General features: G+C 46.2%; 1 protein-coding gene across 1 annotated transcript; it reads left to right on the forward strand.

The window, feature by feature from the left end:
* Nucleotides 1-12,614: 12,614 nt before the first annotated feature.
* LOC131979268 (uncharacterized) lies at nt 12,615-14,715 on the forward strand. The gene is made up of 4 exons (XM_059343214.1): nt 12,615-13,550; nt 13,603-14,200; nt 14,288-14,345; nt 14,592-14,715. Exons 1-4 carry the CDS (start codon nt 12,615-12,617, stop codon nt 14,713-14,715), a joined length of 1,716 nt encoding a protein of 571 aa, XP_059199197.1.
* The last annotated feature ends 4,761 nt before the right edge of the window (nt 14,716-19,476 follow it).

Raw genomic sequence — 19,476 nt, forward strand, 5'->3', positions numbered from 1 at the left:
ATGTTTGTTATTTTCATAAAATGTTATTAAGTTTTATTTAAAATGATTGTATGGTTTAAACCAGGCAAAAGAGCAGTTGCTAAAACCAAGAAAACCACAGATCCTTGAGCAGAAGCACTGATATTTATCCACAGAATAAAATCAGGTTAAAAACAGGGGTCAAAGATTAAAAATGGTAGGACCGGGGGGCTGGTAAAAGGGTGTTAAAATGAGGGAAGCTAAAAACTGAGGGGCGAGGGAGTCCAATAAAACAGTCTAGAGTCTTATCTGCAAAGGCAGGGGCTGCAGCACTCGGGGCGCCAGTGGAAGTCGATCTGTCGCCGTAGAAAGCGTTGACACACTCCGCGCTCGGTCCTGCGGCCTCTTCACCCCGCTGCACTGCACCGTTGTCTTCCTCAGGGCGTTGACCTCCAGCTATCAGGAGAGCAAGACAGCAGTCACTGCACTTTTAAACACACGTACATACAGCAGGTCACACATAGTCGTAGATCACTACTCACCTAGAAGGAAGAGTATCACTCTTCTTCATGGGGCCTTCTAACAATCAGTCCCTGGCTTCTCCGTCCAACAGCTCTGGCGTGGTCACTGGGATCGGTCCCCTCTGTTCCTGCTTCGGCTTCCTGCCCTTTCCGCTGGATCGGTCTCTCCTCCCGTTTCCTCTGGAAGCTTGTTTAAAGTCCGCTAATTTTACACTCCACAGGTGCAGGCGATTACGCCGTGGGGAGTCACATCCATATGGGCTTTTCAGAATAAAATCACAATACACTCCTGGTGTGCAATACATGCAATATGAACATAAATAAAAACTACACACTAAAATCAGAAATATTGTAAATTAAACACACTGGGAACTTAAAGACACACAATAAAATCTTACTTAACCCATGTGACAAATGCACACATTTATCACCTGCAGTATCGCCTACTCTAATGCTCTACTTTCTGGTCTCCCAAAAAATAATATAGCTCATCTACAATTACTTAAAAACTCAGCAACATGTTTGTTGACCAGGACTCGAAAGAGACCACATATTACAACAATTTAAAAGTCTGCATTGGCTGCCTGTTTGCTTCAGAAGTTTATAAAGCTCTTAATGGTCTGCTGTATTTACTCAAATAGTAGCCGGGGCTTATATTAATAAAAAATCTGTTTTTGGACCTGGCTAATAATAGGGGCAGGCTTTTATTTGAATGGGGCTTTTACTAAAAAAAGAAAATCAGAGCAGCTCTGACTGGCACTTTTTAGAGTGTTTTACACAGCGCATTGTAGCCAGTTACCCGGATGTCAGCCATGTTGGAAGTACTCGGATGTAAACAAACAATGAACAGCACGCTGAATGTTCATTTTAAGCAGGATTTAAAATGTCTAAACTACTAAAGAGCCCAGAAGAACGTGCGTAAACGGCTCACCTTTACAGAGAATGACCAGGACAGCGGTACACTTTGACATAACACCGGTAAGACACCCGGCTTAAAAAAGAGGCCGGCTTTCATTTACTGAAAATAGTTTTTACACCAGGTTACTAAATGAGGCCAGTCATTAATAGGTGCCTGGCTTTAAACTGGGGAAAAACGGTATGTGCTATTTATTTATCAGAGAGGCTTTTAGCCTATGAATCCTCTCCAACACTCAGGTCTTCTGGTAGTGGCCTTTTAATAATCCCTAAAGACAGAACCTAAACACTCGGTGACCTTTCATCACTATGGACCACACCTCTGGAACAACCTTCCTGAAGACCTGAGGGCAGCAGAGAATGTTAATATTTTAAAAATACATGTTATTTGTATGAAAGGTGCTATACAAAGTTTGATTGATTGATTGTAATGAATTATTTTTTAAATTAAAAAGACATTTCGTTTTTAAATTCAGTGTGTACACATACATTTCAGTATGTTTAATAATTACAATTATTATTATTATGATATAACAATTATGGTCATCATAGAAATTATTTTTATGAAGCTTATATCGATATTGGTAAAAATAATTATTTAACAGCAATGTTAATATCGGTTATCGTATCAGCCAATTTTTTTTATTTTATTTTTTATCAGTGCATCCTTAATATGAATACATAATAATAATAATAACAAAAAAGATCTTTGGGCAAAAATATATGCAACTTGTACTTTGAGTATTTCGTGTGGCCCACACAGGCAGACCTGTGATACACTCAAAAAAACATTTGCAGATCCCACACAGGAAGAAGGCCACAGCCTGTGTTTAAATAAAACAGCACCAGAAGTGAATAAACAGCTATGTTTACTGTTACAAACACCCCAAAGATGTGACTCTCAAACAGACCTGCAGAGATACAACACATCCAGCATCTACATCTGTCTCTGAGAGGGTTCAGAGCAGTTTCCTCACACATCATGTGCATGGGAGAGAATAGTCAACAAGGAGTCAACAGGTCAAAAAGGTTATCTCTTGACTTCATGCTCTTCTACAGATTAACAACACTTCTGATAGATGAGCAGATTATATCTTTCTTTTCTAAAAATAGATTATGAAATGTGACATCGAAAACTCAAAATGAATAAAAACATAGGAGAGGAGAAAAAACACAGAAATACTATTTGGTTCTCACCAATTTCTTGACGTCATCCTTCCATAGCTTCTCTACAGTATGTTGGCCTCACAGGAGCCAGGCTGCAGTATCTGAAGAGTAACAATATGTCTAACTGTTTTCCTGAACCAGGGGTAAAACAAGGCATAAATCAGAGGGTTTAAACAAGAGTTGAAATAGTAAAGATACGTAATAAAGTACATAGTTGAATGACTCGTGGATTCATATCTTGCCATATTTGCAAAGTAACTTGGTGTGAAACACATTAGAAACACAACTACCAAAACACCAAGAGTCCTGGCTGCTTTCAGCTCAGATTTCTTTGCTGTTTTAGTCACTGAAATCTGCTTTGTGACAGCTGTAATGTGAGAGCGCATGGCACGAGCTTGAGACACAGCCACAACAAAGACTCTCGAATATAAAACTATAATGGCAGTAACAGGAACAATTAATTTTAAAACAAGTTCAAGGTAGGCAGCGACATCATGTGTTAAATTACCACATCCTCCATAGCAGATTTCTTGTTGTTGAATAAGAAATAAATTAAAGAAGTAACTATTGGAGGCAACACAACAGAACCATAAAAGACAAACACAGACTCTAACTCTATTCACAGTGATTCTGGTGGTGTAATGCAGAGGGTCACAAATAGCCACATAGCGGTCAACTGATATGAGCACCATGTTTACGACTGAAGCAGAGTAAATTATGTTAGTCACAAACCAATAAAGGGAACACAAAAGGTCACCAAACATCCAGCACTGTGGCACATCTGCTGGCATCACCAGGAGGCCCACAAGAAAATCTGAGACAGCCAGAGAGAGGAGGAGGATGTTGGTGGGTGTGTGGAGCTGCCTGGAGGAAAAGAGAAAAGCATAATTCTACAAAACACTCCTCATGACAAAATGTACAAACTATTACAAATATTGATGAAAATTGATTTAAGAATTTAGATATTTTCTGTTCAGCAACATATATACATACAACTAGTGTTATATATAGTATATATACAACATACTAGTGTTAGAGCACCAACATTATTCACTACCAGTTCAAAGACAATTATTCTTAATCTACAGCAGTTGTTCACATGTTTAAAATACAAAACCTGTAAAGAAAAAAGTTAATCTCTGCCTGAAGTGGGAGATTGAGATGATGATGAGCAGGTTGAGGACCGCAGTGAGCACAGAGATGGAGTACAGTGTAATGTTAATAAACAATGTTTCAGGCCAAGCAGGCGAAGGCCACCAGCAGGAGAAATTGGGGAATTCTGGGAAACAAGGCACCCAATCAACCCCAGCCTCCATCTTCAGAGATCTGCAGATAGCTGCAGCTCTGGCAGCTTTCTGAACAAAACTGAGTCATGTAACTGATTTACTTCTCTGTTACTTCTCATAATCCCACCCCTCCTTTTCCCCTCTGTGTATTTTGGTCTCTGATGTCCCTTCCCTCCTCACCTCACACCATCATCTTCATCACTTTCCCTGAATCTCTCTCTGTCTCTGTCTCTCTCTCTCTCCCTCTCTCTGAGTGAGAGCGTTTGTGTGAGAGTGTAGCGCTGGGAATTTTTTGTTTTCCAAAAATTTCAATTTTTGAAAACCGACAGCCTTAAATATCTTGGTGTCTTCCTTGGAAAACTCAACTCAACACAACTCAACTTTATTTGTAAAGCACCTTAAAAACAATCACAGCCGCAACAAAGTGCTGATACACATGAAAATAAATAGTTGCATTGCTTTTTTTAAAAACAATTAAAAAAACAGACAAATGAAAGCAAACCTAAAACAAGAGCAGAGTCTCATGTGCGGTTGAAAGCCAAGGAATAAAAATAGGTTTTAAGATGAGTTTTAAAAATGGACAGTGATGAGGCTTGTCTGATGTGCAAATGCAGCTTATTCCACAACTTGGGGGCTGCAACAGAGAAAGATCTGTCCCCTCTGAGCTTCCGTTTTGACCTCGGTACCTCCAGGAGCAGCAGATCAGCTGACCTGAGGCACCGAGCAGGAGCGTAGGGGTGGAGGAGCTCAGAGAGGTAAGATGGGGCGAGACCACTAAAAGATTTGAAAACAAATAAAATAATCTTGAAATGGACTCTAAAATGCACAGGCAGCCAGTGGAGGGAGGCCAGGATGGGAGTTATGTGCTCCTTCTTACGAACTCCAGTTAAGAGGCGAGCAGCTGCGTTCTGCACCAACTGGAGCCGTGCGAGGGAGGACTGGCTGACTCCAAAGTACAAAGAGTTACAGTAATCCAGCCGAGTAACAAAGGCGTGGATTACTGTTTCAAAATGCTGGTGCATAAGAAAAAGCTTCACTTTAAATCAAATCAATTTAATTGATATAGCCCAAAATCACAAATCACAGATTTGCCTCAAAGGGCTTCACAGACTGTACATGGCACGACATCCTCTGTCCTTAGACCCTCACATCGAAGGTTGAAGGGGGAGAGGGAGGGAGGATAGAGAGAGACGGTTGAGAGAGAGACAGAGAGGAGTTCTGGGAGGGCCACAGCAGCAGGTGATGAAGCGCCACCATTGGCCCGTAGTGATGGTGAGTGTAGAGTGGACCAGGAGAGGAGCATTCCCATCTGGGGCCCAACAAGATCCACAGCAGTGAGACCAGCAGGAGTGATGCCGAGCAGGACCACAGCACGACACCCTGTGAAAGAGAGAGCAAAGAAAAGTGCTAGTACTCTGGGATAATAAAAGCTTGTGTCATGTATTATTGGGACATCAGACAAAGAGAAGAAAAGAGGGGCCCGGTGTATCATGTCCCCCAACACATTGGGCCTATAGCGGCATAACTAGGGGCTGGTCCAAGGCAGGCCTCAGCCAGCCTTAACTATAGGATTTGTCAAAGAGGAAAGTTTTAAGTTTACTCTTCAATAAAGACGGGGTGTCTGCCTCCCGTAATGAGACTGGGAGATGATTCCACAAGAGAGGAGCTTGATAACTGAAGGCTCTTGCTCCCAATCTAGTTTTAAGGACTTTAGGAACCACAAGTAACCTAGAATTTTGGGAGCGTAGTGCTCTAGAAGGGTAATATGGCACTATGAGGTCTTTAAGATATGATGGTGCCTGACCATTTAGAGCTTTGTAAGTAAGAAGAAGGATTTTAAACTCAATTCTGGATTTTACAGGGAGCCAGTGCAGCGAAGCTAGAACGGGAGAAATATGATCTCTTTTCTTGTGCCGCAGCACTTTGGACTAACTGAAGAGTTTTGAGGGATTTATTGGAGCAGCCTGACAGTAAGGAATTACAGTAATCTAACCTTGAAGTAACAAAAGCATGCACTAATTTATCTTCATCCTTTTGAGACAGGATGTGTCTAATTTTTGTAATGTTACGTAGGTGAAAAAATGCAATCCTTGAAGTGTGTTTTATATGGGAGTTAAATGACATATCCTGATCAAAGATAACTCCAAGGTTCTTAATGGTGGTATTGGAGGCCAGGGTAATGCCATCGATGCTAATGAAGTCTTTAGATAATGAGTTTCGGAGGTGTTCGTGTCCGAGCACAATCACTTCCGTTTTTCCCGAGTTTAACATTAGGAAGTTGTGGACCATCCAGGTTTTTATGTCCTTAGGGCATGCATTAAGTTTGGGTAGCTGATCAGTTTCACCTGGATTGATTGATCTATATAACTAAGTGTCATCTGCATAACAATGAAAGTTAATTGAATGTTTTCTTATTATGTTACCTAGAGGGAGCATATAAAGGGTGAATAAAATTGGTCCAAGCACAGAACCCTGTGGAACACCGTGGTTAACACCAGTGCGCACGGAGGATTCATTGTTCACATTGTTACAGCCTGGCTCGAGGACTGCAACAAAGAACGGGAGGAGAGACGAGGTTCTGTACCAAAACAGCCAAATTTATTACACAAATGTGCCAAACAGGGGTAAAAACGGGGCGCGTAGGCACGCCGGGACGTCTTCCTCAGACGGCGTCCCTGGAGAGACCGAGCGTCAGACAGTGAGGGGAATAAATGCACTCCACCGGGCCCAGGTGCAGCACATTTCTTGATTAGTCTCCACCTCTGCTGAACCTGGAACGCAAAACAGACCAACCAGTAACCGGACACAACAACACCCCCAGCATAGATGGCAGAGGCCGTCACACCCCCCCCCCCCCCATAACAAGGAGTTCCCAGGGGAACGTCACAACTGCTAAACCCCCCCATAACCTAAAGCTAAGGGGAAAACACCTTAAATATACCATACCCAATACACATTTCATAATCAAATTACCATCACTTATACCCAATACATTTTTACACACTTACAATTACCGTTCAAATTTACATTGACCGTCCTACCACTAATCCTTTGCAAGCCAACCAGCCCAAGCTTGTCCCCAGCAACTTCGGCGCCTGAAGAAGCATTTAAGAGTGACAAACAGAAGACCAGAGGGTTATACACAAGACAAGCAAGACAATCAGGAGCTGTGAACTCTGGAAAGGGCATCAGCCACAACATTTTCTGAGCCTTTGATGTGGCGGATATCCAGGCAATACGACTGTAAATACAGCATCCAACGCATGAGTATACGATTTGGGCAATGGACAGACTGTAGGAACGTCAGGGGGTTATGATCCGTGTGAACAACAAGGGGGACGCTGGAACAGACGTAAACATCGAAATGCTGCAAGGCCCAAACCAGGGCAAGGGTCTCTTTCTCTATTACGGAATAGTTCAACTGAAAAGCATTGAACTTCTTTGAGTAAAAACTCACCGGCCGATCTACCCCACTACCATCCTTTTGGAACAGCACTGCTCCTGCCCCTACGTCGCTCGCATCCACCTGTAACTCGAAGGGACGATCCATCTGAGGGGCTGCAAGGACAGGAGATGAGCACAGCACAGATTTTACATTTTCAAAAGCCTTCTGGCACACAGTTGACCAGACAAACCGGGCGTTCCCCTTTAGCAGGTCAGTAAGTGGCGCCACCACAGTGGAAAAGTTTTTACAAAAACCGCGATAGTACCCTACGAGGCCTAAGAAACGCTGCAGCTCTTTTTTCGTGGTGGGGGCTGGGTACCTCTCCACAGCGCTTACCTTGGCCTGCACAGCACACACTCTTCCCTGCCCCACAACTTTTCCCAAGTAAACCATCGTAGCCTTAGCAAACTCACACTTTGCTAGATTCACGGTCAACTGAGCAGCACTCAAACGAACAAACAAATCGCTAATATGGTCCAGATGTTGCTCCCACGTATTGCTGTAAACAACCACATCGTCCAAATATACCGCGCATCCATCCAACCCAGACACCACCATGTTCATCAGTCTCTGAAATGTTGCCGGTGCATTTCTCAAGCCAAAGCTCATCACAGTGTAGGCAAACAAACCAGAAGGTGTAATGAACGCAGAGATCTCTTTTGCTCGGTCAGTCAGCGGGATCTGCCAGTATCCCTTAAGGAGATCGAACTTACTGACGAACCGTGCTGCACCAACCTGATCTATGCAATCCTCGATTCTCGGTAACGGGTACGCATCAGGTTTTGAAACGGTGTTTACCTTACGGTAATCTGTACAAAATCGTGGGCTTTTATCGCTTTTTTCAACGAGCAAGCATGGTGATGCCCAACTGGAGGACGACGGCTCTGCAATCCCATTTTCCAGCATATACTGAATCTCAGACTCCATCACTCTGCGCTTTTCCTCAGACACTCTATAGAAACGCTGGCGAATTTCCTTCGTGGTACCTACATCAATATCGTGCTTGACCAAATGAGTTCGACTCGGTGTATCCCCAAATAAACCAGGAAACTTTTTGATCACTGCTGACAACTTAACCCTCTGTTCCTCAGTCAAATGTGCCAACAATGACGGCAGATTTTTCAATGTCTCGCTGTTTGACAAACGACCACGCAGCAGCCCGTCATCAGGTGCCATGACCCCATCGTCCTCCCCCCACGAGAACGGACCCCCCACTGCTGCTACAGCTGACACAGGCTTGGACTCGCGACAATAATAGGATTTTAATAGGTTAACATGACACAGTTGCGTCGCTTTCCTGCGGTTCGGGGTCGACAATATATAGTTTTGGTCGGTCACCTGATGCAACACAGTATACGGACCACAAAACCTAGCCTGAAAAGGTGAATGAATCAACGGCAGCAATGCCAGAACCTGGTCGCCAGGGCTAAACACACGCTGCTCTGCTTTCCGGTCATGCAACCGTTTCATCTTTCCCTGAGACAACGACAATTTATCCTTGGCCATCTCCCCTGCTGAATACAAGCGGTGCCTGAAACCATTTATGTAATCGATCAGGTTAGACGGCGGTTCTGATGACGGTGCAACAGCATCACGCAGCACTGCGAGAGGTCCACGCACTGAATGACCAAACACTAACTCATTAGGGCTAAAACCGGTGCTGTCCTGCACCACTTCCCTAGCAGCTAGCAAGAGCCACGGCAGCCCTTCCTCCCAGTCCTGATTTAGCTCTACACACCAACTACGCAACAACGATTTAAGCGTTTGGTGGAACCTCTCCAGAACACCCTGGCTCTGTGCATGGTAAGCAGACGACATGTTATGCTGGACCTTTAACTGTTTCAGGATTTGCGCAAAGAGATGTGATGAAAAATTTGATCCCTGATCACTCTGGATAACTTTTGGTATTCCAAAGATAGAAATAAACTGTGAGAGTGCTTTTACAACTGACTTTGCTGTGATGGAACGCAGAGGATACGCAGCTGGATAACGCGTGGCCTGGCACATCACTGTAAACAAGTAGTTGCTACCAGATTTAGAACGAGGCAACGGGCCGACACAATCGATCACAAGATGATCAAACGGCTGCGCAATTGCTGGAATGGGATAAAGTGGAGCAGGCTTTATTCCCTGGTTTGGTTTCCCTGTGATCTGACAGGTGGGACAGGATTTAATGAAGTTAGACACATCTTTCTTTAAGTGGAACAGGCTCAACATTCAATCCCATACCCCGCATCAAGACAAAGTCCCCAGTATCAGAGTCTCCAGAAAAAGGCAATACAGAGCTCAAGATATAAGAGTCAAATGCAGCTGTGTCCCTCAAGATCCTTACCGGAACACTTTTACCTCCCACCAGTGACACACGGCCTTCGGACATGAACACCGAGAAATCAGATCCTCTCCCACACTTGAGCTGTTGAGAAGAGACAGGCGCCACAGACATGCAACAAACCCCAGAATTTCCCCGCCTAGCATTAGCTTTCGGGCACTCAGCTTTCCAATGTCCCCTTTCCTTACAAAAGTTACAACTTTTATCAGACTGAAAATGTCCTCGTACAGGGTACTCTGACCTACCATGACGTGGAGACCGTTTCTCTTCCCACTTACCCGGTGCGTGATACATACCAGCCCCAGGAGCCCGAAAATCACTCCGGTGCGTCAGCACATACTCGTCAGCCAACACCGCGGCCTCAGCAGCCGTCTTCACCTTGTGCTCACTGACGTAAACTGCAATATGGCTGGGAATAGAATTTTTAAATTTTTCCAACACCATCATATCACACAAGCCATTAAAAGTGTCAACGCCTGAAGCACTGCACCACCGACCAAAAAAAGTGACCAGATCCCTGGCAAACTCGAGATGACTTTGTCTACCATTCTTCTCCCAGGATCTAAATTTCTGGCGATAGGCTTCAGGAACCAATTCATAAACTTTCAGCACTGCAGCTTTAACAGACAAATAGACCCTGCTTTCCGCCATCGACAGAGCCGAATAGGCTTCCTGGGCCTTACCTGTTAACACACATTGTAGGAGGATTGTACGATCGGAATCAGACCAACCCCTGCTCTCAGCTACACGCTCGAACAAAGAGAAAAATGTGTCGGGGTCTCGTTCATTAAACTGAGGAACTAACCGCAAATTACTGCCAACATCAAACAATGAACTGGAACCAACGTGGTCACGAGCAGCCCCTCCAGCATGCAAGCTCAACCGCCGTTCCTCCAGCTCCAGCCTTTTAAGTTCGGTCTCTCCCCTCAGTTTCTCCACTGCCAGCTTCTCCATCTCTGTCTGCAGGCACAGCAACTCTCTCCTCTGCTCAAATGACAACATCGCATCAGCACTGTCCCCCATAGGACCAGCAGCCAGTGTTTTGGGTCCAAAATACCCTTTATCAGACAGATTAGCTTTGATAATGCTTTTCATGTTTTCCTTCATTCGCTTATCACCGACATCCAAATCAAAATGTTCTGCAATATGGACTAATTGTTCACGTGAAAAGCCGTCCAGCAGGACCTCTGATGGCTCTTTCAAAAACTCTTCCACACTTGCCATTTCTCATCACCGCTCACCTTTACTCCGTCCCCTGTCTGTCTGACACCTGTGACAATACTCGCAGCACGCTGAGCCCCACACAGCCCCCGCCCACAGCCTGAACGTCACCGTAGCCCTGTCCCTCTAACTGCCTAACCAAACTAGCTAAAACTCCCCACCTAGTCTTCAGGCGCTAGTTGCGGTGGGTATTTACGCACTTCTTACCGCAGACCCGGCGAAGCAACCAGCAATAGGCGACCTCACCCGCAGCCTCGGCCGTGCTCCCGAGCAAAACTGCTCCAACCACGTTCACACCACACTACAGCCCCCCACTGCGAACACCAAAGGGAGTCCGCACTTAAGCCTAACAGGGACAGAAACAACGGCAACTTACGATGGCCGCGGCCGGCTGCTGAACCCACTGCTTTTAAGAAAACATCAGCTCACAGGTAACTCAACACGTCAAACAGCGGCTTCATCAAACGGAAACTTACCCTCGTCAACACTACTCCCGAGCGATCAGCTGAGCGTCCCCCCGTAACCAGCAACAGCTGTGTACTTACGTCACGCTACAATCGGACTTCATTCACAGAAACCCCCCAAAAAATCCGCCCACAAGCCTCACCTGTTAATGGCAGGATGTAGCCTTTTCCCCGCACATCACCCTACTAATAAAACCCTGAACTCTACTAAATCCTGCCTCCTGTGTTGTGCGCTCGAGCCTCTCCCCGCTACCCCTAACAGAAGATCTGGCCATGGACCCAGGCTCGGCAGACACAGGAGAGCGGACCCAAACCCCGCTTCCTGAACCCGCACAGCAGGCTCTCCAGGCCCAAGGGAGAGTTATTTCGGACCACAGCCGTCTCCTCAGGGAGGCTTCAGTTTCTGTCCAGTCCCTGGGTGACCGGCTCCTGGCCCAGGAGGCTCTACAGCAGGGGCGCTCTTCCCAGGTCCAGAACCTCACATCGATGGTCCAGGCCCTGTCGGAGCAGGTGGCTGCACTTATGGCTGCCATCACCCCCCTGGCTGCCCCTGCCGCAGGTCCAACCCCGTTGGCTGCTTCGCCTCCGGCCCTGTCTTCCGTCCAGCCCCGTGAGCCCAACTTGGCCAGTCCCCGCCCCTTCGACGGGACCTTTTCCCAGTTCCGTGGCTTCATCATGCAGTGTGAGTTGATATTTTCCCATCAACCCAGCCAGTTCCTCACACCAGCAGCCCGTGTGGCCTTCATCACCAACCTCACCACCAGCGAGGCCCTGAATTGGGCCCAGGCCATCCTCAGCTCTCGCCCGGCTTTGTTTGACGACTACACCACCTTCCTCGCTGAGTTCAGGAGGGTCTTCGACCACCCCACTGCCGGGCAGGATTCCAGCCACCATCCCCTCAGGTGAGGAGCCCATGCAGTTGGGTCGAACTCGCCTCACCGCAGCAGAGAGGAACCGGAGGATTGTCCGGGGATTGTGCCTCTACTGTGGTGACGGCAGGCACCTCCGTGACTCCTGCACCTCCCTGCCAAAAGAGTAGGCTCACCCGAAGGGGGATTGCGGGTGAGCCGAATTACTCACTCCCCACCACCTATCAACCCAGCCAGGTTCCCTGTCACCCTCTCCTGGCAGGGTCAGACTATTTCAGTCGGGGCCATCATAGACTCGGGGGCAGACGGGAACTTCCTGGACGCCTAGTTTGCCCGCTCGGCTGCCCTCCCCCTCGTCGCCCTGGAGTCCCCACTTGCAGTCTCTGCCCTTGATGGACACAGTCTGGGGCCCCTCACCCACCGCACAAGACCCGTCTCCATGACCATCTCCGGGAACCATGTGGAGATGATCGACTTCTATGTCCTTAATTCTCCCCAAGCCCCCCTCATTCTGGGCCGACCATGGCTGGAGCTCCACATTCCCCATGTCAGCTATGGTGAGGGGCGCATCCTCAGCTGGAGTACGGCCTGCTATGCGCGGTGTCTCCGTGCTGCTCATACCCCGTCGTCACCACCCCAGCCCCCTCCAGCTCCCCCAGACCTCTCCTCCGTGCCAGAGGTCTACCACGACTTGGGAGAGGCCTTCAGTAAAGAGCGTGCACGCACCCTGCCCCCGCACCGGCCCTATGACTGTGCCATTGAGCTCCGCCCTGGCAGCAAACACCCGGTCAGCCGCCTGTACAACCTTGCCCCTCCAGAGAAGGCCGCCATGGATGAGTACATCTCCGAGAGCCTGGCCGAGGGGCTTATCCGACCTTCTCACTCCCCGGTGGCAGCGGGATTTTTCTTTGTGAAGAAGAAGGATGGGTCCCTCAGGCCATGCATTGACTACCGTGAGCTCAACGCCATCACCATCCGGAACACCTACCCTCTCCCCCTCATGAGCTCCAACTTCGAGCCCCTCCTCGGGGCCACGGTGTTCACTAAGTTGGACCTACGGAACGCATACCATCTGGTCCGGATCCGTGAGGGGGACGAATGGAAGACGGCTTTCAAGACCCCCCGTGGCCACTATGAATACCGAGTGATGCCCTTCGGCCTAACCAACGCCCCCTCGGTTTTCCAGGCCCTGATGAATGACGTGCTGAGGGATATGTTGGACATCTTTGTGGTCCTGTACCTGGATGACATCCTGGTGTTCTCCAGAGACTCTGAGGAACACGTCCAGCATGTCCGCCTCGTCATCCAGCGTCTCTTGGAGAACCGACTGTTTATTAAGGCTGAGAAATGCATCTTCCAGCGACTCCACCGGCCGGTCACCTTTTGAGTGCTCCCTGGGGTACCAGCCCCCCCTGCTCCCACTCCAGGAGGCTGATGCTTCGGTCCCGTCTGTCCAGGCTCACATCCGTCGGTGTCGGCGGGTTTGGGCCTCGGTGCGCTCGGCTCTGCTCCGTGCTACATCGCGGGCCGCTCGGGGTGCCAACCGGTGCCGCTCCCCTGCACCTGAGTACCAGGCCGGCCAGCAGGTTTGGTTGTCCACTGCTGACCTCCCCCTCCACGTCCCCTCCCGGAAGCTGGCGCCCAGGTTCATCGGTCCCTATGTCATCGACCGGGTGATCAACCCTGCGGCTGTCCGGCTGGTCCTCCCCCACTCCCTTCGGCGTGTCCACCCGGTGTTCCACGTCTCCCGGGTCAAGCCCGTCGTCACAAATGCTCTTGTGCCGCCGGCTCCTGCTCCGCCCCCTCCTCAGCTGGTGGATGGTCACCCTCAGTGGGCGGTTCGGCGGCTCCTTCGGGCCCGGCGCCAGGGCCGGGGGTTCCAGTACCTGGTTGACTGGGAGGGGTATGGGCCTGAGGAACGGAGCTGGGTTCCCAGGTCGCAGATCATGTCCCCTGCCCTCCTCCGGGACTTCTACAGGGCCCACCCTGATGCCCCGGGTGGGCCCCGGATGGCCGCACCTGGAGGTGCTCGCTCGGGGGGGGGGGGTCCTGTTACGGCTCCACCCACACCCTCCTCCTCTGCTCCTTCACACCCCTCTGTTCCGGCCTCAGCCACTCCCAGCACCTCAGCTCGCTCCCAGCGGGCACTCCTCAGACACAGCTGCAACAGGTTGAGTTGACGAGGTGAATGAGCCGGATCACTGCACATCTGCTGCCACTCTCCAATCAACCCCTCTGCCTACAAGACTCCAGCTCTCCTGCCAGTCATCGCCAGATCTTCCCTGATTGTTACCTGGCAAGTACCTTGAAGAGAAGAGAAGTGTTTTGTTGCTGTTGCCTTTTTGCCCTTTTGGCTTTTTGAACCTTTTTGCCTCCTTGCCTTGCTCCAACTCATATTCAACCTCTCTTCCCACAGATCTCCCCTCTCCAGCAGTGATCCGGCTTGCCTGCCCGTCAACCAGCCCAGTCACCTCACCTGCTCTTCACCTCCAGCTCACCCAGCCTTTTCCCCCCACATCACCCTACTAATAAAACCCTGAACTCTACTAAATCCTGCCTCCTGTGTTGTGCGCTCGAGCCTCTCCCCGCTACCCCTAACACTGGCTTGTAACCAGGAAGTAGCCGGTTCCTGAATTATCTTCTGTAGTGCGTAAATACATCCAACACAGCACACTATATATTATCCACCGGGCTTCTTCTTATTCTTTCGTAGCTTCCGTGTTTTTTCCGGTCGACTACTCCTCCCGGAGTTTTGGTCATACATACACTAAAAAGGTATCAAATTGACCGGCTCGGCCATGACAAGTGTGCTATGACTTTTCTAAGGGTTTCGGCAAATGTTTTTCAAATTATTCGGCAAAAATCCCCCCAATGTTACCATATGGAGAGGCTAGAGTAGATTACATCATAGCTAAAGTGGGGAGGAAGAGAACAATTTGTCAAAAAATGAAATTGGAAACTGCGCTTGAGATTGCAGATGCCACTCTTCAGAAATAATTTATGGGTAGAAATGTAGGAAATTTGTCTTCTTAGTCACATTTGTCTGCTATAGCTGTCAGAGTTATAGTTTGGGGCTTGGGATGCATAGATGCGCCACCAATATGCACCCATAGCCTCATAAACCGCCATAGTAAAAAGGCACGAAAATTTCTAGAGGAAAGCAAAGGCACCAGTTACTTCTGAGCGCTCTAAAAAAAATCTTAATTTTTTCCAGAAAACACACATGTAGACATCCAGGAAGAACTCAGGATGCTCAAAGTGAAGTCGGTTCAATGATAGGAGCTAAGGTTTGGCCAAAAGTGCTATTTGTTAGAGGGGAAAGTTTGCCAATGTGTGACTGCAGTCTCAGAAATGCTTTCCAGTTTTGTAGACTTTTGTCTTCTTTCTTCTTTAAATAATGAAAATAGTTTACCAAAGTTGCCTGTGGGAATTTTTTTTTTACCTCAGTACCCAACAAGAGGGTTGTGTCTGTCAGTTAAAAGAAAGAAAACAAACTGATACTGCTGCATGTGTTTTTTTCTTACAGAACCAAACAAGGTATAAAATGTATTGTGATTTCTGCGTAACGTTACCCCTTACTATTTACACATCTGATGAGTTGATGAGTCCAGATTTCTTCCCTTTTTTTAATGTCTCTAAGACTTTCAAAAGTAAATTTGTGGCTCAAAGTTGAGTTGAAAACTTTCTGAGGGAAGCTGCAGAATAGGTTGATAATTCTCTGGTGATTTGTGGCTGGCAGCGACCCCCTCTCACAGTACACATGGTAATTGAATTTGTTGTTATCCAAAACACTATTTTTTATTAAATATTGAACTCCAAACAAACAATCACTAAAAGTAATGACAGACACAATATCAAATAGAAATAAACTGTATAGTCATAATTGCATAAGGTGTTGAAGTGTGATAGCGGCATCATGTGTTTATGCTGAAGCTTGTTTTTCTTAACACCTCTGATGGCAGTGATACCTCAGAGGTTGAAATGTCGTCATGTGACTAATCCATGCAGGTGTGAACAAAGTTTTTGTCTTAAGGGGGTTAAGTACACCGCCATCAGGAGCAACTAATGGGCTGAAAAACATTGGTCATAGAGAGGCAGATTAAATCTAATGGGACCTAAGTGTGTGTGTGTGTGTGTGTGTGTTTGTGTGCAAATGTGCTTGTTTGCTATGGGTCAATGCCAATTTTACAATACACTCTGGCATTAAACCCAGGTCATCAGGAAAAAAACCTTTGAGTACTTTTTTATTCAGTTTAGTTTTGAGTCCCACATTAGAAACATAACTAAGAATGCATTTTATCGTCTGAAGAACAGTGCCAGAGTGCGACCATTTCTCTCTCATTAAAGAGACATTAATGTGTGGAGGAGCTATGGTGTATGTTTGTTATTTTCATAAAATGTTATTAAGTTTTATTTAAAATGATTGTATGGTTTAAACCAGGCAAAAGAGCAGTTGTTAAAACCAAGAAAACCACAGATCCTTGAGCAGAAGCACTGATATTTATCCACAGAATAAAATCAGGTTAAAAACAGGGGTCAAAGATTAAAAATGGTAGGACCGGGGGGCTGGTAAAGGGCGTTAAAATGAGGGAAGCTAAAAACTGAGGGCAGAGGGAGTCCATTAAAACAGTCTAGAGTCTTATCTGCAAAGGCAGGGGCTGCAGCACTCGGGGCGCCAGTGGAAGTCGATCTGTCGCCGTAGAAAGCGTTGATACACTCCGCGCTCGGTCCTGCGGCCTCTTCACCCCGCTGCACTGCACCGTTGTCTTCCTCAGGGCGTTGACCTCCAGCTATCAGGAGAGCAAGACAGCGGTCACTGCACTTTTAAACACACGTACATACAGCGGGTCACACATAGTCGTAGATCACTACTCACCTAGAAGGAAGAGTATCACTCTTCTTCATGGGGCCTTCTAACAATCAGTCCCTGGCTTCTCCGTCCAACAGCTCTGGCGTGGTCACTGGGATCGGTCCCCTCTGTTCCTGCTTCGGCTTCCTGCCCTTTCCGCTCGATCGGTCTCTCCTCCCGTTTCCTCTGGGAGCTTGTTTAAAGTCCGCTAATTTTACGCTCCACAGATGCAGGCGATAACGCCGTGGGGAGTCACATCCATATGGGCTTTTCAGAATAAAATCACAATACACTCCTGGTGTGCAATACATGCAATATAAACATAAATAAAAACTACACACTAAAATCAGAAATATTGTAAATTAAACACACTGGGAACTTAAAGACACACAATAAAATCTTACTTAACCCATGTGACAATTGCACACATTTATCACCTGCAGTATCGCCTACTCTAATGCTCTACTTTCTGGTCTCCCAAAAAATAATATAGCTCATCTACAATTACTTCAAAACTCAGCAACATGTTTGCTGACCAGGACTAGAAAGAGACCACATATTACAACAATTTAAAAGTCTCTGCATTGGCTGCCTGTTTGCTTCAGAAGTTTATAAAGCTCTTAATGGTCTGCTGTATTTACTCAAATAGTAGCCGGGGCTTATATTAATAAAAAATCTGTTTTTGGACCTGGCTAATAATAGGGGCAGGCTTTTATTTGAATGGGGCTTTTATTAAAAAAAGAAAATCAGAGCAGCTCTGACTGGCACTGGAGTGTTTTACAAAGCGCATTGTAGCCAGTTACCCGGATGTCAGCCATATTGGAAGTACTCGAATGTAAACCAACAATGAACAGCACGCTGAATGTTCATTTTAAGCAGGATTTAAAATGTCTAAACTACTAAAAAGCCCAGAAGAACGTGCGTAAACGGCTCACCTTTACAGAGAATGACTAGGACAGCGGGAGACTTTGACATAACACCGGTAAGACACCCGGCTTATAAAAGAGGCCGGCTTTTATTTACTGAAAATAGTTTTTACACCAGGTTACTAAATGAGGCCAGTCATTAATAGGGGCCCGGCTTTAAATTGGGGAAAAACGGCATGTGCTATTTATTTATCAGAGAGGCTTTTAGCCTATGAATCCTCTCAAACACTCAGGTCTTCTGGTAGTGGCCTTTTAATAATCCCTAAAGACAGAACCTAAACACTCGGTGACCTTTCATCACTATGGACCACACCTCTGGAACAACCGTCCTGAAGACCTGAGGGCAGCAGAGAATGTTAATATTTTAAAAATACATGTTATTTGTATGAAAGGTGCTACACAAAGTTTGATTGATTGATTGTCATGAGTTATTTTTTAAATCAAAAATACATTTCGTTTTTAAATTCAGTGTGTACACATACATTTTAGAATGTTTAATAATTACAATTATTATTATCATTATTATGATATAACAATTATGGTCATCATAGAAATTATTTTTATACAGCTTATATCGATATTGGTAAATGTCTGTTATAATTATTTAACAGCAATGTTAATATCGGTTATCGTATCGGCCAATTTTTTTTATTTTATTTTTTTATTACATAATAATAATTACAAAAAAGATATTTGGGCAAAAATATATGTAACTTGTACTTTGAGTATTTCGTGTGGCCCACACAGGCAAACCTGTGATACACTCAAAAAAACATTTGCAGATCCCACACAGGAAGAAGGCCACAGCCTGTGATGAAATAAAACAGCACCAGAAGTGAATAAACAGCTATGTTTACTGTTACAAACACCCCAAAGATGTGACTCTCAAACAGACCTGCAGAGATACAACACATCCAGCATCTACATCTGTCTCTGAGAGGGTTCAGAGCAGTTTCCTCACACATCATGGGCATGGGAGAGAGAATAGTCAACAAGGAGTCAACAGGTCAAAAAGGTTATCTCTTGACTTCATGCTCTTCAACAGATTAAGAACACTTCTGATACATGAGCAGACTATATCTTTCTTTTTTTTATAAATAAATTATAAAATGTGACATCGGAAACTCAAAATGAATAAAAACATAGCAGAGGAGAAAAAACACAGAAATATTATTTTGTTCTCACCAATTTCATGACGTCATCCTTCCATAGCTTCTCTACAGTATGTTGGCCTCACAGGAGCCAGGCTGCAGTATCTGAAGAGAAACAATGAGTCTAACTGTTTTCCTGAACCAGGGGTAAAACAAGGCATAAATCAGAGGGTTTAGACAAGAGTTAAAATTGAAAAGATAGTTAATAAAGTACACAGTTGAATGACTCGCGGATTCATATCCTCCCATACTTGCAAAGTAACTTGGTGTGAAACACATTAGAAACACAACTACCAAAACACCAAGAGTCCTGGCTGCTTTCAGCTCAGATTTCTTTGCTGTTTTAGTCACTGAAATCTGCTTTGTGACAGCTGT

Source organism: Centropristis striata, chromosome 10 (assembly GCF_030273125.1).
Source record: "Centropristis striata isolate RG_2023a ecotype Rhode Island chromosome 10, C.striata_1.0, whole genome shotgun sequence".
NCBI classification, from domain to species: Eukaryota; Metazoa; Chordata; class Actinopteri; order Perciformes; family Serranidae; genus Centropristis; species Centropristis striata.

Bases quoted from the DNA above. Each gene is read 5' to 3' on its own strand.
- LOC131979268 (XM_059343214.1), top strand. From the start codon at position 12,615: ATGACCATCTCCGGGAACCATGTGGAGATGATCGACTTCTATGTCCTT. The intron at 14,201-14,287 runs GTGCTCGCTCGG...TTCCGGCCTCAG, and splicing joins CCGGATGGCCGCACCTGGAG to CCACTCCCAGCACCTCAGCT. The intron at 14,346-14,591 runs GTTGAGTTGACG...CTCTTCCCACAG, and splicing joins CTCAGACACAGCTGCAACAG to ATCTCCCCTCTCCAGCAGTG.